Here is a 19,511-nt window from a genome sequence, read left to right on the forward strand (position 1 = left end):
AACTTTTAAAGATACAGAAGACCTCTTGGAGGCTGGGCCTGGCAACCAAGAGCTCTTCTGCATCTTTAAAAGCTGTGGAGGGGGGAAGGAGAATTCCACCTTGTGGTTTTTCTCATTACAGGGTTGCAAGAACACCTGTACTTGGCTGATTTTCTCTTCTCCTAAAGATACAGATCAGTCTCAGGCCAAGAACCTGGCAATCCTAGATGGGACCAATGAGTATAGCCCCAATAATCTCTCATGTGATAGTAATCATATGAAGGTATCATGCCTGAATAGGGTTAGAATCTTACCTGCATTTCTTTTCGCAAATAAATTAATTTACCTAACATATATGAAGCTTTGGCCCAGAAGAGTAAGAGCCCTAGGCTTGCAGGCTTCAGTTGCTCAAAATTATGTCTGGGAGCTGTCTCCTGTGCTGTATCACACAATGCATTTGGAACTCCTCTCAGATTCAAAAGCCATTTGCTATGTAGCATTGCCAGTGGGGTGAGGGGGGTGAAGTTTAAGGGGAAAACCATATTTAAGTACTCTTGGCCTACTTGAACTAGTGTCATAATTCTTTGGATCCTGGTGTATCATTTGGTAACTGTAGTGCAATCGTGTGCATGCTGTTGAAAAGTAAGTCCCACTGTATTCGGTGGGGATTACTCCCCACTAAGCATGCATAGGATTGGTGCCTTGGGTTATAATCCTATAAGGGAGTATGTCCAATTGAACTTGGTGGGACTTCTGAATAGACATGTATACAATTGTGTTGTTAGTGTATATAGCTTTTACTATAATGTCCTTCCCTTTCTTCCAAAATGTTCAGAGTAGGGTTTTCACCTCACAACAATCCTATGAGGTGGGTTTGGCTGAGAGAAAGGCATAGTTACTTGCCCAAGGCCACTCATTGAGCTTTATAGCTAATCAGGGCTTTGAACTTGAGTTGCCTACAAAGGCACAGTGTACCTGCAAGGCCAACGGGTGCTGTTGTCAGTACCAGGTTGAGCATACCCACCTGCTTTTCTTATGGTTTGGTTTGTATCAAGCGTGGAGGGTGGCTGCAAGGCACCACTTTTGAAAATGTTCCACATTGCTCTGGAACAATGCTAGTTTGAGGTGTGATAAGTCTGAAATGTCAGGGACCTCATAGCTACTTACTACAGATCATGGCACTATTCCTCTCTGCCGTAGCTAATAGGAAACCTTTTTTTTTTGAGGGGGGGGCAACTTGTCAGGGCCCATCAGAAGACACTTTGTTGGAGGGCCCTTCAAAGCTGTTTCCCCAGAGCTGAATCTAACACCCCAACCACTGCAGCACACTGCCTAAAGTCACTGAAACAGTAGAGGAATCTACTCTAAGCAGCTAGGTTGGCGGGAACTAGAGAGAGGGCCTTTTCAGTGGCGGCCCCCACCCTCTGGAACTCCCTCCCACAAGATCTTCGGCACGCCTCTTCCCTGAATATGTTCCGCAAGGCCTTAAAGACCTGGCTTTTTCAACAGGCTTTTGGGACTTCTGGGGAGGCTTAATGTTTTTATGATCGACATGCCCCCTACACTGTATTGTTTGTTATTATAATTTATATTGTTATATTGTATTTTACTCTATTGTATTTTGTTGTATTCTACTATATGTACGTCACCTAGAGTGGCCACCGGCCAGATAGGCGACACATAAATTAAATTATTATTATTATTATTATTATTATTATTATTATTATTATTATTATTATTATTATTATTTGAGAGCTCTTATTATTTACCCCGGATATTACACACACTGATCTTGTACCTTGTGCATAAATTGTTATGGAAAGGTGGCATACAAATAAACAGTGATGATGATGATGATGACTTGCATGACTAGAAGTGCCACATATCTCTATTTTAGACATTGTCAACAGATTAGTAAAACATTCAAAAGACTTTGCTTTCTAGTGAGTAGGTAGTACTTACATGCACATAAACACATGCAGATATAGAACTTAACACAAAGTGGCTCTCTCTTTCCAAAATACAGTTAATGCTGGGGCTTTTCTAGGGTTTCTGGCTATACATTAGCTAGAAATGGGTTGTAGTAGAATGCCAAGTAGACCCTCCGTGGCGCAGAGTGGTAAGCAGCGATAACGCAGCCAAAGCTGTACTCATGGCCAGAGTTCAATTCCAACGGAAGGAGGAAGTCAAATCTCCAGTAAAAGGGGTCGAGGTCCACTCAGCCTTCCATCCATCCGTGGTCGGTAAAATGAGTACCCGGCATATGCTGGGGGTAAAGAAAGGCCGGGGAAGGAACTGGCAATCCCACCCCATATGTATGGTCTGCCTAGTAAACATCGCAAGACGTCACCCTGAGAGTTGGAAACAACTCGCACTATAAGTGCAGGGACACCTTTACCTTTACCTTTAGAATGCCAAGTAATACAATGAATTACCAATGCCGTCTTTTTTTTTCAGGAAACCTGAAGATTTGCCTTCTGATTCTTAACCAGCCTTTGAACAAAGGTCATTTTCATCATTTGTGGAGCAGAGGTAAATAATGACCTTATGCATCTCTCCATTTGCTTATCTACTGCCTGGCTGAATATACTTTCTCTCCAGCAATTCTCCATATAGCAGTTTGTATTAGCAGTATGAAATATTCAGGGTCTGGTTTGAGTCCAGGACCTAGTCCTCACCGAGGTAGTAAACCTGTGACTGGAATGTATCATTTCAGAGTGTAGAAGGGGTTCACATGGTTCAGTGCTCCTTCATACAAAAAGAGTATCTGCACATAGAAAATGAGCTTGTCAGGGAACAGGGTAGGCCAGAGGCCTTTTCCCTATCACATAGTTTTCTATATTCTGCATTAGTCAGGCCTCATCTGGAATACCGTGTTCAGTTCTGGGCGCCTCATTTTAAGAAAGATATAGACAAGTTAGAGCGGGTCCAGAAGAGGGCGACGAGGATGATAGCCGGTATGGAGAACAAGTCTTATGAGGAAAGGTTGAAGGAACTTGGCATGTTCAGTCTGGTGAAGAGAAGGCTGAGGGGTGACATGATTGCACTCTTTAAGTACCTGAAGGGCTGTCACATAGAGGAGGGTACAGATTTGTTCTCTGCTGCCCCAGAGGGTAGGACTAGGTCTAATGGTGTTAAGTTGCAGGAGCGTAGATTCAGATTGGACATTAGAATGAACTTCTTGACAGTAAGGGCAGTTCGGCAATGGAACCGACTGCCTAGGGAGGTGGTGGGATCCCCTTCGCTGGATGTCTTCAAGCAGAGGCTGGACAGCTATCTGCAGGAGATGCTCTAGCTGTGGATTTCCTGCTGTGAGCAGGGGGTTGGACTCAGTGGCCTACAAGGCCCCTTCCAACTCTATGATTCTATGATTTTTTTTAAAAAAAAAATTTGTATGAAGAAACAAGCATTCAGTCATATGAGTCTCCACCTGCACTCTGGTACAATCCAGACACAGGTTTAATGCTGCACTGAGAACTAAGGCAGAAGAATATTTCCCTGGTTGCCCAATGTAGTGAGTGAGCTGATTATGCACATTCTGTATTTCTTATGTTAGAGAGTTGTTTATGGGCTGATAATGCACTTATGTGGGTGAAAAGATTCTCAGGAGCTTTTGATAGTTAGGCTTGTAATAAAAATAGAGTGGATCGATGCTGCATTTATAATTTAGGGAATATGTGTTTCTTGAAAGGTCACCAACAAAGTATGCTGGTTTAATTGCAATAAAAAAGAGCTTGTAGCCTTTTATCATCAACACTGGGAATGAGCTTTTTTTCCCTGTTGAAGATCTGTATGATTTGAATAAGCAATATAGAGTTTGGGGCCTTTGGAGATATATAAGTCACGGGAGGCTTGAAGCTATTTCCTCTTTTCATGGGAAAATCAATGCTTGGTAGGAATTCTTGCCTTCTAGAATTCTTGCGATATTTAAGAGCTGAGCCCAAAACCTATTTCCAGCAGTCATTTATTGAGGTTCCAATAGCTGGGCAAAATTGAGATTTTTTGTCACAGCAGGATTTTCAGTGTGATTTAAAAAAAAGTTGGCTTGTTGCAAGATCCGTTATCAGAGTTGTTTATGAGAACTGTGATAGGTTAGTAAGCTGCAGGCACTATATTTGCAAAAGAAAGATGCCCCATGAAACTTAGTGGGGCTTTCTTTTAAGTAAACATGTAGGATTGGGTTGTGAGTCAGGAAGTATTTAGTTCAAATTTTACCTTAGCCATCAACTCACTAGGTTAGGGCTGGCATCAGCACTTGGCAAAAGATCGTTGGTAGCTGCTGAGGCCCCAGCAGAGCCCACAGCTGAAAACTTGCCCTGGCTCCCCAGATTTCTTCCTATATCTATATTTTTCTCGGACTGCCGTCATGTAGTGTGACGATAACCCTCCATGGCTGCAGTGGTCTAGGCGCAATGGAGGGCACATGGAATGGCAGGAGGCAAGTGAATGAGGTGGCGACAAGGTGAGCGAGGCCGCAGGGGCAATGCTTCAGGGTCATGGCAGGCGAGTAACTGAGATGGTGGCAGCTGGGTGAGCCATGGAAGAACAATCAGGACAGGCTGGGACATCTTTTCCCATGTGGCTTGCCTCAGCCCAGCTTCCCTCTTCCTTGTGAGAAAAGGTCGAAAGGGGCAGGGAGAGAGAGGCTTGCCGACCTGTGTGTATGGGGGAAGCTTGGACCAGGTCTAAGGGAAGGGGGAGTTTGGCTGCAGGGTGGCGTTCCTGGGGTTAGGTATGAAGTTGGCATGCAAAATGTGATAGGGTGGAAGCCCTTCGTTTTTTTTTTTAAAAAAATCTGGCATTGCCCTCTTAGCAGTACTGGGAGGCTGGTTCTAGCTATCATGTTAACTTTGCTCAGAGCCCTGGTGCATCTTTTCTCTAGAGCGTTATGGGAAATTAAAATGTCAGCTAAAATCAGTCACCTGGTGCTGTTTCTAGACTGCTCAGAGTGCCGCTGCTTGCCAGTTAGGATGGAGCTCACTATTAGTAGTGACAGTACTACAGTTGCTTTCTTTCCCCCCCTTAAGCTTTCCCCTTAAGCAGCAGCAAAAAAAGGAGAGTATTTGAGGGGGGAGGGATTTTTCTCAGAAAAAAAATGTCCTCTGAGAAGTATCAGCTCAGCTATAGTGTGGTCATTAGCTGGAGTGTGGCCCGTAGACCTTTATATTGGAGTGTAACAAGGAGAGGGGACTTTGAACTTCAGGAAGGCCGTAGTGAAGTATGGCTGTAGTGCCTTCTGATGATCACCCCAGAAGTCTGTGCAATAAACACCCACAAAAATTCTAGCCGGCTTAGGGAAGTGGCACTAATGCAGTCACCTTGTCTATGATGCAATTTTCTGGACTCTGGGTCACCAACCTTTCTGGCCCAGTGGGCACATTTAGAATTTTTTGAAAGTTGCATGGGCACTATGGCTGCTGTGAGGTGTGAGTGTGTGAAGGCATAATACAAAATGGCTGCTGTGGGGTGGGGTATTGCTTAACACAAAATGGAAGCCCCATCTAAAAGGCCCCATCTACATCAGCCATTGGCATGCTCATTCAAAGAGAAGTGTTTTCCATTTCTCCATTGTTCGAAATGGAAGGGAGAGTGGATGTTGAATCCTAATATCCAGTGAAATGTCATATTTGAGGGGCTGTGTTCAGTGTAGGAGAGGCCAAGCCAGTGGAAACAGGAACTGAGTGGGAAGTCTCTTGTGCATTGCATGTTTTTGAGTGGATATTTACTGACCTTTCGAAGGTGGCATAAGAGGCACCAGCAGACACACTGGTGTCCATGGCTGCCAGGTTGGCAGTCCCTGGCTGGAGAGTCAAAAACACTGACTTTCATTTTCCAAGAATGTCTTAAGACTTGGCCAAGAAGAAGACCAGTTTTCAGAGCTCAGCTTGTGCTTACCAGTAGCTTACCGGGCCAAATTCAAGGTGTTGGTGCTGACCTTTAAAACCCTATACGGTTTTGGCCCAGTTTATCTGAAGGACCGCCTCCAGTATCATCAATTAGGCCGCCTCACAAGATCAGCCACACAGGACCTTCTCTCGGTCCCACCAGTCAAAACAGCTAGGCTGGTGCGGACCCGGGAGAGGGCGTTCTCGGTTGTGGCTACCACCCTCTGGAATTCTCTCCCTTATGATCTTCGACATGCTTCCTCCCTGATGAGCTTTCGCCGAGCCTTAAAGACCTGGCTATTCAGGCAGGCCTACAAGAACCTTGGGATGGATTAGCTTTTTTGTTGTGTTTAGATGTTTTGATATTGGATGAATTGTATATTGTATTTTAATTGTTGTTGTAAGTCGCCTAGAGTGTCCGTTAAGTCGGACAGATAGGTGACTAACAAATAAAATTTTATTATTATTATTATTATTATTAACCCTTTTCAAGACCACTCAGAATAACATCTGATCTCAAGACAGGTCATTGCCATGAGAATAGTCCTTGCAACATCTTGATTTCTGCTTCTTATACTTTTGCTTGCTCTGGCTCAGTAGGCAGGGCGATAACTTCTCAGGATGCGGCAGCTGATGCATGAACAGGCAATCTAGCCACATCTCTACCTGACTCACACCTGATGTCACATATGAGATCAGGTGTGGGGCAGGTGGATGTGATTTGGGCCAAATGGGGAGGTCTGATGAGCCAAATTTCACCCATGGCCAGAGGTTCCCAACTCCTTTCCTGGACAGTTGAGGATCTTTGAAAAGGAGCGAGCTGTCATTATCTAATCATTCTCTGGGAGTGGGCTGTTGATATTAGACTAGAGCAAGCTTATGCTTCTGATAAGTGGTGGTAAAGTCAGTTAAGCACAAGTTGACTGTGAGCTCCAGGAAGTAACTTCAAAATGGAAATCATTTTTGCATGCTTAGTTCCATTACTATAATCTAAGGTGTTAGAGCAGAAACAAAATGTTATTTCTCAAGTTGAATGGTTCCCTGTTGCAAGGTGATGTGTTTCATTAATCTTGCTTTGGTGTTAGATGTACCACTGTTATGGTGGACACTTTCCCATGGTCATGCTTGCTGCTTCCTAAACTAAATCCTGTATAAAGTGTATTTTCCTACTTCATCTTGGTGGATTACAGAGATCAGAAAAGATCTGGAATGGACCTAAAATAAATACAGTGACCGTTCCCCTAATCAGCAGTGCGAGACCAACAGGCCAGTTCTCTGTATGTTTACCCACTCAGTTTAATAGGGCCTAACTCCTGAATAAGGGCCAAGCTACACACTAGATTAGAATATTCATGCTTTTTAATAATTACTAACACTTTTTAAATACACATGCTTAAATTGGCCACTTTTATTCTGCAGAAAAATTAGCTGTGGGGCCCTGATCCAGTTTCAGCCAGTTTCTTGCTGAAAATCATCCTGCTCCCACTATTTGTCCCCATTATTTGTTTACTGCAAACAATACCTTTGGGGGCAAACAAAAACAAGGGAGCTGACATTTTAAGCAGAGAACTGGTAAAGGTCTCCATCTGGATTGGGAGCACATTCTGAACTGAGGCTCCATGGCTGCTTTTTCTTCAGATTAAAGTGACCAGTTTAAGCATGCATATTTAAAAATGTGAATAAAATAATGCATAGTTTGGCCCAGAGCGTGCATAGGATTACAGCTCTAAGAAGCTCAGATTGTTTATGATTACTTTTATATCCCACCTTTCCTCCAAGGAGCTCAAGGAAGTATACATGGTTCTCTCCCTCCTCATTTTGTCCGTACAATAACCCTGTGAAAGATGTTAGTCTGAGAGACAGTGACTAACCCAAGATCACCCAGTGATCTTTGTGGCTGAGTGGGGATTTGAACTTTGGTCTCCTAAGTTCTGGTCCAATATCCTAACCATACACTGCACAGACTCTCTTGTTAATTAACCTTTGCTGCATTTGAATGTGCTGTTGAGGCTATTGTTAGCTGTTTATTATCAGGTTTTCCAGAGGATTGGTGTGTATTTTATAGGGTTTTCTGCAAGTGGTTGTGGTGGTGAGTGGTGAAATAAGGGACATATATTAAACATCAAAGAGCTATAATAAAGGACATTTCATCCCCATCATGCATTAACCATGGTGGCGTCTGGCCTGGGCCTATGTGAGTGCTATACACTCCATTCTTTCTCAGTCTAAGGACAGGATATGCAAAAGTCCTAAAAACAAAATGTTTGTTTAATTAGTCTTTGTATTATTTAAAAATGAGGAAAAATGAATAATTAATAATTCCCTTTCTGGTGTTTTGAAGTGCTGAAACTTGGTGATCTTTAGTTCATGGTAACTGAACAATTGCAGCGGAGAATTGCTTTGAAGTGCTTAAGATAAGGCCTTATAGATGATTACAACAAAAGTAGAAATTTTAGAAAGGAAGACCATTATTGCTTTTTATGCTGAACTGAGAAACATATCCCATTAGGGTCTTGCATTGTTAACATGTTTTTGCTATGTGAAAGTGTTTGGTAGTAACCTATATTTTGCTCCCTCCAAGTTTAATTGAAGATTTGGAACATGCTGCTGAACCAACTGCTCTTGAAGGAATTTTGAGGGCTATTAGCAAAGCAGAAATGACGAAAAGAGTAGCTTATTGTGATCAGTCTTGCAGTTCCAGAATTGTTTTTCTTAACCTTGGCTATATAGTAGCCTGACATACAAAGATGGAAATTGCTCAGGATAAAAGCGTAAGGAAGGAAACTGTAAAATTAAGCATATTGGATAGAGCTCCAGTGTGGTTCTGTGAGGCTAGCAAATAAAGCATTGGGAGTAATGCAAGTTGAATGCTGCTAATCGCCTCTTCATGGTTAGGATGTTGGGAACATCCTGGAGCCCTTTTCTTCCTTCCTTTTCCTTTACTCTTCCATGTGAATTTCTCCCTCCCTTTCATTTTTAACTAACTGTTGTTGGCATTGTATCAGCATCAACATTTTTGCTAACCATGGTTAGCTTCAAACTGCAACCATACCTAGAAATAGGTTTACAGACTTTGGATTGAACCAACCATAGTTAGCAAAAATTCTGGTGCCAACTCAGTATTAACCATCGTAAACTTCAGAGGGAAAGGAAATTCATATGCAAGAGGGATGAACTGAGAGAAAAGGAGTTCATGAATATGCACTGTGCTCCTGATCTTGTTGGAGTATTGGATTTGCACTGGGCCAAAGTTGTTATAGTGGCTAATGGCTTTATTATTTCACTGTTCAAATATGGCAGTCAGTAGAGCCCCAACTCTCCCAGGAGGATCAGGGTGGGGAGTTGATCAAGCCCCAGCTTCCCCAGTTAGAGCAGGAAGAGGAATCGGAGGTAGATGAGGCTTTCGAGGACAATGAGGGAGGGGGTGTAGTTGGCAGTCTGCCAGTTCCCATGGACAGTTCTCCCACCGAGGCAGACTTCGCTCCACCTGCAGACGCCCCAACAGAGCCGTTGGGGGATGACCTGGTGTGCGTGCCAACTCCACCCCCCCGGACTCCCCGCCAGGCACTTCAAATGCTTTCCCTCCTCCTGAAGCCGAGCTGGCACCTATCGAGCCTGTACTGTCAGATGAACCAGCGGAGGGTCGCCCCCCTTCTCCCCACGCAAGACACCATGAGAAGTGGGTTGGCCAGAAGGTGGAACTTCGGAGGAGTCGGAGATTATGAGCAAAGACCTTCCCTACTTAAGGCGGTGCCCCCCTGATTGGGGTGCTGAGTCAACTTTCTTTACACGCTGCAGATTATGCCTAGGTAGGTTAGTTAGGGATAGTAGTGAGTTAGCATAGTTAAGTCTATGAAGCGCACTGCTTTTGATGTAACCGTTACTTTAATAAAACAAGAATAATTCCAGTCTCTCCTCCGTCTCGCATTCTGGGCAGGACACAGTCTAATCTAAGAATACTTCAATGTCACTCATGTCTAATGGCAGCATGTCCTAATTGTGGTCCATCATGATTGGACTGCCATATCCCGTCCTGGGAAGCCCACTTTTATGGGTTGTATGCTGAGGAGGAGGTACCAACCCTTCGATTGGAATGTACCTCTGGATCCCTACTCGAACGATCCCCTGCTTCAACCTCTCAGGTAGTTGATCTGATAAACCATCTAAAATCAGGCAAGGCACCGGGTTGTGATTACATTCCCCCAGAGTTAATCAAAAGAAACATAGAATGATGGACTCCAATTCTGGCACACCATTGTTGATAGGCAAAAATGCTCATATCCCTACCGACTGGGATGTTGCTGTTATTATTCCCATTTTCGAAAAGGGAAGGAAGGACAACTCAGCAAATTACTGCCCATTCAGCTTATTGAACATAATTAGCAAGCTCTATGCCAGACGTCTTTATTGGAAACTTCAAGCCTGGATGGAACATGAATATAAATTACACGAAAGCACCTATTTAAAAATCAGGTGTAACCTAGAGGGTCTCCACTCAGGCCTTGTTCCAACTTCCAAAGGTGTCAAGCAAGGATGTTTACTCACCTCACTGTTGTTTAACTTCTACATAAACTCACTAGCTACAGCCCTCAATTGCTCTAACATGAATCCCCCTAAGCTAGCTCATAGGCACCTATTAGTACTACTATATGCTGCTGATGCGTTAATCTTGTCCCAGTCGCCTATGGGCCTGAAGAGAACTCTACGAGCTCTTGCTCAATACTGCCATGATAAACATTACTAATAAATTACCAAAAAAAGGAGGTAATGGTTTTTACCAAAAGACAAGGCTGTATAGATGGTTTATAAATGAAAATAGAATTGAACAGATAAAGACTTTTAAATACTTGGATGTTATGTGTAACATAACGTTTGAATTGTCCCAAAGAAGTATTATTGATAATGTAAAACTGTATTTGGATGTGGATAAGGTGTGCAAAGGTCCACTGCTATCTCTTTCACTTCTGGTAATTCTTTAATTGAATATTGAAAGACTTTAGTATCATAGCCAAAATTTATGGAAGATCTACTACAATGACCTGTAACTTATATTATGAGATAGACTGAATACCGTTTGGATGTTCATTCATTCCTGTCGAGAAAAGCACAAAAATTAGGTTGTAGTTGAGTGGTTTTATTTGTATCTTTAATAGCTTTTTTGATCATAGCTATTTTATGGATATTTTGCTGTGCTGTCATCATCAGAGCTTTTAAGAATTCTGATTGTTTTATAACTTTGGCTCTAATAAATAAAGAACCTAATCACGGCATGTTTAACTTAGGCCCATAACAGTTGTGACATTATTTAACTTTTTGATTGATGGAGCACCTTTAGTTTCTATGCTGCCTCAAGGTATCCTATCAATAATGGATTGTTGTTGTTGTTCAAGGTGGCTGACCACTGTATGTAGAAAGCCTGGTTGTATTGGGTACCTTTCCATCAGTGCTGCTACACTGGACAAAGGAGGTGGTGCCTTCCCCTCTTTATTTGGACCACTTGGGATCACCACTGACAGAAAGACCCCATAGGCCATGTAAGATGCATTTTCAGTAATCCAAATGTTCAGCAAAATACTGGACATGGGAGGAGAAATATAAAATAATGATGATTCCATCAAAGGGCATGTTATGGGAAAGGTTACAGCTTGTGGTTAGCAAGGAGAGAGCTTAACCACTAGTCTTGGTTTGGACAACATCTTCAGCCAAACTGTGGCTTAGTTCAGTGCAGTGTGGCGTCAGAATGGACCAGGGAAGAGCAAAGTGTCTGTGAGCTCCTCTCTGGGAGCCTGCACATTTGCATAAATTTCCTAAGTCAAGGTTTGGTCTTACATGTTATGCAAGCCAGACCAGTGAGTGAGTAGGGATGCTCAGGAATCCCCTAGTGCAGCCCACCCAACAGTTGACAGGTATGAGGGAGTGTCAGGTATCTATACTCCCTTCCTTGGGATAACGTTGCTGCTCAGGGGAATTAAGTAACTCTAACCATTGCCAGAAACCATAGTCCCATTTCTGAGACCTGACCAAGGAGGCTCAGTGGAAGGTGGAATGCTGGGGGTGGGCGAGATATCAACTAGGTTTTCCTAGAGTATGACATTTGTGTGAACTATATTTAGTACCCACTATATGAAACAACTTTTGGTTTGGAGCAATACTTTCCAATCCTTATAGCGGTTCCTCTAAGAAAGTCATTCACAGCTTTAAGACTTCTGTCTGTGCCCTCTGCTTATTTGGTGGGAGGTTTTCCAACATTCCAACTCATCAAAGGTTTTGAATCTGTGAGTCTGATGAAGTTGAGGACACTGTATATTATTGATTAAGCTACCCCTTGTATGAGTCCCCAAGGTATAAATTTCTCAGCTATATCCTTTACACCTTGTCAAATAGACCTTTGCTGGAGCAGATATATACATTGTTAGCAAGGCAGTGGCATATTTATCACTAGCTAGGTAGCAAAATCTGCTCTAGCTGCTAGAAAATTAAGAACCAGGCAAAAAAATCTAGTGGGGTTAGTGGTATGTGTTCTTGCTCTGTCATGGCTGTAATACCCATGCATCAGCTCACGGGAAGGGTCAGTGCTTTTTGTCCCAGAGAGGAATTTTGTGGCTACGGTTCATTTCCGTATGTTATTTTATGAAATAAGTTTAATCAAATGTTAAATTGACTTGTATTTTGAATTTTATATATACCGAATTGTGGTAGCCTATGGCTCTGAGCAATAAAGATGCCCTCCCTCCCTCCCTCCCTATGGTTGCTAGGAGGATCCCACCATTTTTCTGGGAGAGATCAAGAAGCAATACTGCCCCTCTTTTTTAAGTTTAAGAGAATGACATGTATCTCCAGTTGTAATCTGGAAAAAATGTGTTCCAGGTATCAGAAGTTTGGAAAATACTGGTATAGACTTAGGTATGCTAATGTCTTCAGTCTCACTGATCTTTTCCTTGGAAGTGGGGAGCAAAATGTACCTGACAGGAGATATTAAATAGTTTTTGGTAGTGACTTTTGTAGCTGGTGATTTTTCTTCTTCTTTAAAAATCCTGTCTTTCTAAATCTCCTTAATTTTATCTTCTATTTACATTTGTAGAACTTAGAGCATGACATTTTATGTGTATTTTATCCAACACTTTGTAGAACTCTGTTACTCCTAGCATTTAGCTTCTAACTTTTTTTATAGCAGACCTTACTGTGAGGAAGGCCGCGGGCAGGGAAGCTGGAGAAAGAATGAAAGGCATTTGGCAATTTGGCTGGCACAGTTCATCATCTTAAGCACGTTCATTGCAACCCTCCCCCCTTTTCCCACTGTTGTAATTTAAATTACGATGCGTAATTAACTTGAGAAATTCACTACCACACAAATGAGGAGATGGCAAATAATTTAGTATGGTTTTTAAAAAAGGATTAGACAAATTCATGGATGAGAGGTCTATCAACAGCTTTTAGCCATGATAGCTGATTGGAACTTCAATATACCAAAGTTCTAATTCCCTGTATTTCCAGTGCTCAGGTGCGAGTGCCATTGCTTATATAGCCAGAATGGCACTACCTATGCATAAGTGGGATGTATCAGCAGGCTTAGGAGAGCAGCAAAGGTTCCAGAAGTGAAACTTAAAGAAGAAAAAGAGAGATGACCCCAAGAACAGTCCAATCAGGACTGGGCAGCTCAGTAGCCACAAAAATTATTGTCTTTCAGGAAAAGAAACTGAAAATTGGGTGGGAGGGGGAATGAAATTGAGTTTCTGAGGCGGTTACTGAACAAGAACACTCCACACTGTAAATTTTTGTTGCAGGGCCCGCTCGTATACGTTTGAATACCAAATTAATTTTGTTACTTATTTATTTATTAAATTTCTATCCCACCCTTCCTCCCAGAAGCAGCTAAGGGTTGCATAAGGGGTTCTGGGAGCATGCAAACATGGCATGATCTTCATGCCCTACTTGTGAACTTCTCTAGGGACATCTGAGTTGATGCAGTTAGAAACAGAATGTATGACCACCTAGACCTTTGTTTGATTCAGTAAGGTCTTTTTTTAGGTTCATATGCAAACAAATACAGTATGATGTTCACATTCTCAAGTTGGTTGTAATGTGACATGTTGTTGAGTTTATAAATATGATCTGTCTTTTCATATCCCCAAATTCCAGTTCATACATTACATCTGCAGTTTCACTACCATCATCATGGTAATAGGGACCAGACTGTTCAAACATATAAAACTGATTCTGGCTCGCTTGCATTGGCTGCCTATATGTTTCTGAGCTCGATTCAAGGTGCTGGTTTTAACCTATAAAGCCTTACGTGGCTTAGGACCACAGTACCTGATGGAACGCCTCTGCCAGCATGAACCCACCCGTATACTACGCTCAACATCAAAGGCCCTCCTCTGGGTGCCTACTCTGAGGGAAGCAGGGAGGCTGGCAACAAGGGAGAGGGCCTTCTCAGTGGTGGCCTCCAAATTATGGAATGATCTCCCTGACGAGGTGCACCTGGCACCAACACTGTTATCTTTTCGGCGCCAGGTCTAGACTTTCCTCTTCTCCCAGGCATTTTAGCATGTGTTTTTAAATTGCTTTTTAAAAAATGTGTTTTTAAATTTGTATATTTGTTTTTAATGTTTTTAATTGTTGTAAACCGCCCAGAGAGCTTCAGCTATGGGGCAGTATACAAATGCAATAAATAAAATAAATAAATAAATCATCAAGCCACTCCTCTTTAGTTGGCTCCAATGTTGCATTGGTACCATACAGGTGAACTGATCATGTCAGGAGCTTGAACTGTATGGTTTATTCTCATGCTAGTATTACCCACTTTGGTGGTGGGGGCGTGTGAGCACATATAATAGCCACATGATCTGGTTTATCTGTGTAATTGGAACATAACATACCTTATTGATGCACTATGAGAGCTAACCAAACTGGTGGTGGTAGTGACTTTTGTAGTAGCAACCACATCACAAAATAAAGCTGTGAATTGAGCCCCAAATTAGTCTTCACTTGAGTCTAATATGAGGCAGAGTTGGGCTAAATGTGTGTCAGAATAGCAGAGATTCTCTCCACAAAGTCTAAAGCAGCCTTTATGCCTACTACATAACAACCACTAAAACATTGACTGTAGTAGATGGGGATGAGCAGTAGACAAAATTTGATCCATGAAATCTTAAGCGATCAGCCCTTGTATGTACTGTCCATTTGGCATGGAAGTAGTAACAACAGGTGTTTCTGAATTTGCCAAATCTTCTGGGGTTGCCTGTGATATTTCAGCTAACTATATTTCACACTGTGGTTCCTGCCGTCTCTCTTAATTTGTCACTCTCCATAGGGCCTGTTCATCATGACAGCACAACATCCCTATGATAATATAGCCAAACATAAATGGTGGGGGGAGAAAGTAGTATTGAACTGTTGGGGGGGGCAGTAGAACCTGTCCACGTAAAGTTGGCTGTGTGGTGGTTATGGAAAACAACTTGAAAACCCTGTGCATGTTGGCTGCTGTTATTTACAAAAATAGAAATCCATGTTAAAACAATGAAATCTTGAATAAAACATACTTTTTCTATTTAAAAAGCTGGGGCCATGTGGTAAAATCCCCTTCTGTGTAAGAACAGATTCTCCTGACATTACTTGGCTTTAGAAGCTAGGATGTCAGAACACTCAAGAAAGGACTGGGACTTAGGCTGAAACTACACGTTGTCCCTCTGATTCTCCTATGCAGCTTGGAGTTGGGAGGAAGTGACTTATAGCTGAGAAGCGTTGAGATGGAAAAGAGCGCACAAGTCTTCCCTTACCTGCCTATTTTATTCTGCATCTCCTCTGCAGAGCTTCTTACTACTTGTTCTTCACCCATAACAGACTCCAAACCTGCATTTCCAAGGCATATGCTGGTTTGGAACCTATAACCAGGATAAACATCTTGCAGGAGGGGAACAGTAGACGGAGAAAGGGCTAAATTGCTTTCCTTCTGTTCAGAGCTTATCTGCTGCAAATCATTCTCTCCTGGTCCCAATTAACATGGAAGAAACAGCAACTAGGCTTCAAAGGCATGAGCCTGATATGGTGCATATAGTTCTACCTCAGAGGCACACTTCTCCAGGACATTGATGGGGCAGACATCTGGCTGGCATGTTTTTTGGTGTATACATTCCAGCTTCAGGGCATAGGAATTAGATTAGATTTCCCATGGTCAGGATGTCAGAGGCTCTGAGGACTGAACCTGATGCTGGGACCTCACCTAATAACAAACCGCTATGGACTTTGGAACTGTTTTATAGAGTTCTTGGTTCTAGATTCTGTCGCCTGTTACTGAATTGAGCTTTATGTGCAACGTATCTCACCAAGAGATATTCCACTGAAGTAGATTACAAAGTCTGTACTGGTGAAGCTTTAACATTGTTACAGTTTATTGTTTTTATTAATCTTAGGCAAATTTCCCTTCTCTGGATGGGCAACATTTCTTACGTTTGAGTTATGGTATTGCTAAATTGAAAGATCTAGCTGTTAGTGGGCCACCATTTTTCAGTCAGAGAGTAATTGAAATAAAAGCCAGTGTGTCTGCCCCATTTTCATAGCTTACTTAAATGCAGATGGCCAGATATATGGAATGCCATTTCTGCTTTATTATTTCTGTCTGTGCAGCAAAAAGGCGTAAAGCTGTCTTCTCCCTTTTATCTGCTCACCCTGACATCAAACCTAAGTATGTCCTCATTAGTGTTCAGCTGTCATGTACAGAGGATGAACTTAAAACTTCATTCCGTGCATAACGGCAGTAATGATTTCAGCAGCATTCCTCACTCAAGCCATAGGGCTCTCTCTGGAACTGGGAGCACATTTACATCCAGAGCACATCACTAAAACAGGAGTGATCATTTTAAAAGTGCCACTGCAGAAGGTGGGCCTGTGTATCCATTCCAGTCACAGAATTTGTGTTTTTTATCACAAGCTCACATTTTTTGTACACAAAGGAGGCTCGTGCCACTTATCTTGAGGTAGAAAGTTCCTTCCTTGGAGGTCTGTTTCCTTGTAATGAGAGCAGTGGGCTCTGGAGAGTGTCTTTGTAATATCTCTTTATTTACAAAATATAAGCAGAGCATATTGGAGGCAAAATGCTTAATCCAGGCATTGCAATTGCTCATCCTCTATCATCAGTGGAGACTGGTCCATATGGCGAATAGGGTGTTGCCCCGCCAATCTCAGCCTGCCCTTAGGCAGCCCCCACCTGCCTGACTTCTTACTTGCATGCCTGTAAGATTCCTCCTCCTTAGTCTCAGTGTTGACTTTGTGGAACTCAGCAGGAAGGAGGATGTGGACAAAACTAGAATTAGTTGGCTCTGCCGGTCATTGGCTCTTGCTCTTGTTACTGTTAAGGCTCCGTCCGTACTTTTCACCCTACCAGTCCCAATGGGATCCAGCTGCCACTGTCCGTCATGCCATCAAAGAGGAGCAGCATAAATCTCTGTGGCAACACTTGCAAGGCAGCATCTTGTTTAGATAGGTCCAGCTAAACTCCAGGTCCCTCAAAAAGCAGAGGAAACAATACTGATTTGTGAGAAACTTTGGATTCCCCCTTCCAGGTTTCTGTCTTTCATTCTGAAAACTGCTTTCTTTTCGCCTCCCATAAACTGTGACATCTGGGAGCTGTCGTAAGGGAGGGTGCACCCGTGCAGAAGCGCAAGCCAGTGTTACCCTCAAGAATTTTTTTTCTATTGTTAGAATACCAGAACTCTGGTATTCCAGAGCTTGGAGGGCACTATTGAAAATACTCTTTCCCGGGTGCCTGACAGTCAGACATCTTTCATTCCAGGCACACAGAGGAGACCAGAGGCAGCTGATCTTAAATCATGGGTAGGTACATGTGGGCATAAGCAGTCCCTCAGGTACATTGGCCGAAGGCCTTTTAGGGCTTTAAAGATCAGAACCAGCACTTTGAATTGGGCCCAGAAACAAACTGGGAGCCAGTGGAGTTGACAGAGCACAGGGGTAATATGCTGCCTGCACTGCGATCCAATTAACGTTCTGGCTGCCGCATTTTGAACCAACTGCAATTTCTGAACCGTTTTCAAAGGCAGCCCAACATGGAGTGTGTTACAGTGATCAAGTCTCAATGTTACCAATGCATGTGTCACTGTGGTCAGATCAACTGCTTTCAGGAATGGGTGCAGCTGGTAGACCAGCTTGAGTTGGCCAAAAGCACTCCTGGCTACTGCAGCCACCTGATATTCAAGCAGTTGGGCAGGATCCAGGCGTACTCCCAAACTGTGGACTTGCTCCTTCAAGGGATGTGCGATCCCATTCAGAACAGGTTGCAGTCCTATCCCTGGCACAGTTTTCCCCTTGACCAGCAACACTTCCGTCTTGTCTGGATTAAGTTTCAGTTTGTTAACCCACATCCAGCCCTTCACAGCCTCGAGGCACCCATTTAGGATGAGCACTCCCTCCCTGCAGTCAGGTGGTAGGGAGAGATAGAGGTGTGTTTCATCAACATATTGATGACATTGAACTCCCAACTCCAGATGACTTCTCCTAGCGGTTTCATATAGATGTTAAAGAGCATGGGAGACAGAATGGAATCCTGTTCTGCAGTACTCAATGATCACTCTAATCTATCCTCTCACCATGTTACTATGGCAGTGCTGATAGACAAACTTAAAATATTTGTCTTGAAAGTTAATGTCGTTGCTCTAACATCAACTGTGCTAGAGTGACAGCGGTGCTAAAGCATGTAATCCCGGACCTGGTTTACCTAGAAATGGCTCACCATAACAAAAAATTGAAGAATCCTGTGGGGAAATTGTATTGGTGAACAGTTTTGTGCTGCGGGCATGTCAAAAGCCAGAGAGGTGGCACTTTTAACAGCCAAGAGATGCCCTCTAGCAGTGACTGACATTACTAGATCCAGATCATTGGATACGGTATGGGAAATCACTTTATCAGAAAAGCTGATGTATCATAGGTGGAAGGTGAGAGGGATGACTTGCTAAGACAAATCTGATATTTGGTACCCATTAATCTCATATGTCAGCATTTTGTTACCAATGTTATCTTCTCCAATAGCTTAAGTGTTACTGTGGGGAGGTACCATTTTTCGTATGGATAATGCAATTTGAGCTGTACCCCCCCTCACCTAGCTTTATATACGAGATCAATTCAATTTTCTTTATTGGTTTTGACATTTCTGTATGTTGTACTCCATATTTAGTTGCGGTTAGAATGTTTGTATTGTTTGCGTTTGGAAAATTCAGTAAAATATATAAACAAAAAAAGAAAAAGAAAGCTATAACGTGTAAACATGACTAGTTGGTGGACTCCCCATGTCTAGTGCACCATAGTTCTTGTGAAAAATGCAAGCAAGCAAAGGAGGAAACAAAAATAGTCCATTTGATTTTCCAAAGAGTGAAAACACACACATACATTTTTCAGAACACAGTTTTAAAAGAAACAACATTCAAAGTGTGCTTTGGTTTCTCTGGGATTTCCTCTCTCCAGAATCCTGTAAAATCCATGCAGTGAATAGAATTTATTTGAAGCCTAATAGCAAAGGGCATTTGCTGAGATCTACTGTAGGTATTTTTTTTAAACACCATTGTGTGTTTCTAATTTTGTTTTTGTGCCTGTGTAAAGTAGGATGTATTATTCTTTCTATCAAAATGGTCAATAACT

General features: G+C 42.6%; 1 protein-coding gene across 9 annotated transcripts in view; it reads left to right on the forward strand.

Moving 5' to 3' along the window:
- Nucleotides 1–19,511, forward strand: part of TPK1 (thiamin pyrophosphokinase 1) — a 443,206-nt gene that overhangs the window by 78,368 nt on the left and 345,327 nt on the right. For 7 of the 9 annotated variants that reach the window (XM_061586509.1, XM_061586518.1, XM_061586513.1 and 4 more), the window contains exon 3: nucleotides 2,437–2,511. The exons of the other annotated variants lie outside the window; for them this stretch is intronic. In XM_061586509.1, the coding sequence (XP_061442493.1) occupies nucleotides 2,437–2,511 (75 nt within the window). The remainder of the gene's footprint in view (nucleotides 1–2,436; nucleotides 2,512–19,511) is intronic. 9 annotated transcript variants of the gene reach the window in all.

The sequence above is a fragment of the Rhineura floridana genome, chromosome 10, assembly GCF_030035675.1.
Source record: "Rhineura floridana isolate rRhiFlo1 chromosome 10, rRhiFlo1.hap2, whole genome shotgun sequence".
Classification (NCBI taxonomy): Eukaryota; Metazoa; Chordata; class Lepidosauria; order Squamata; family Rhineuridae; genus Rhineura; species Rhineura floridana.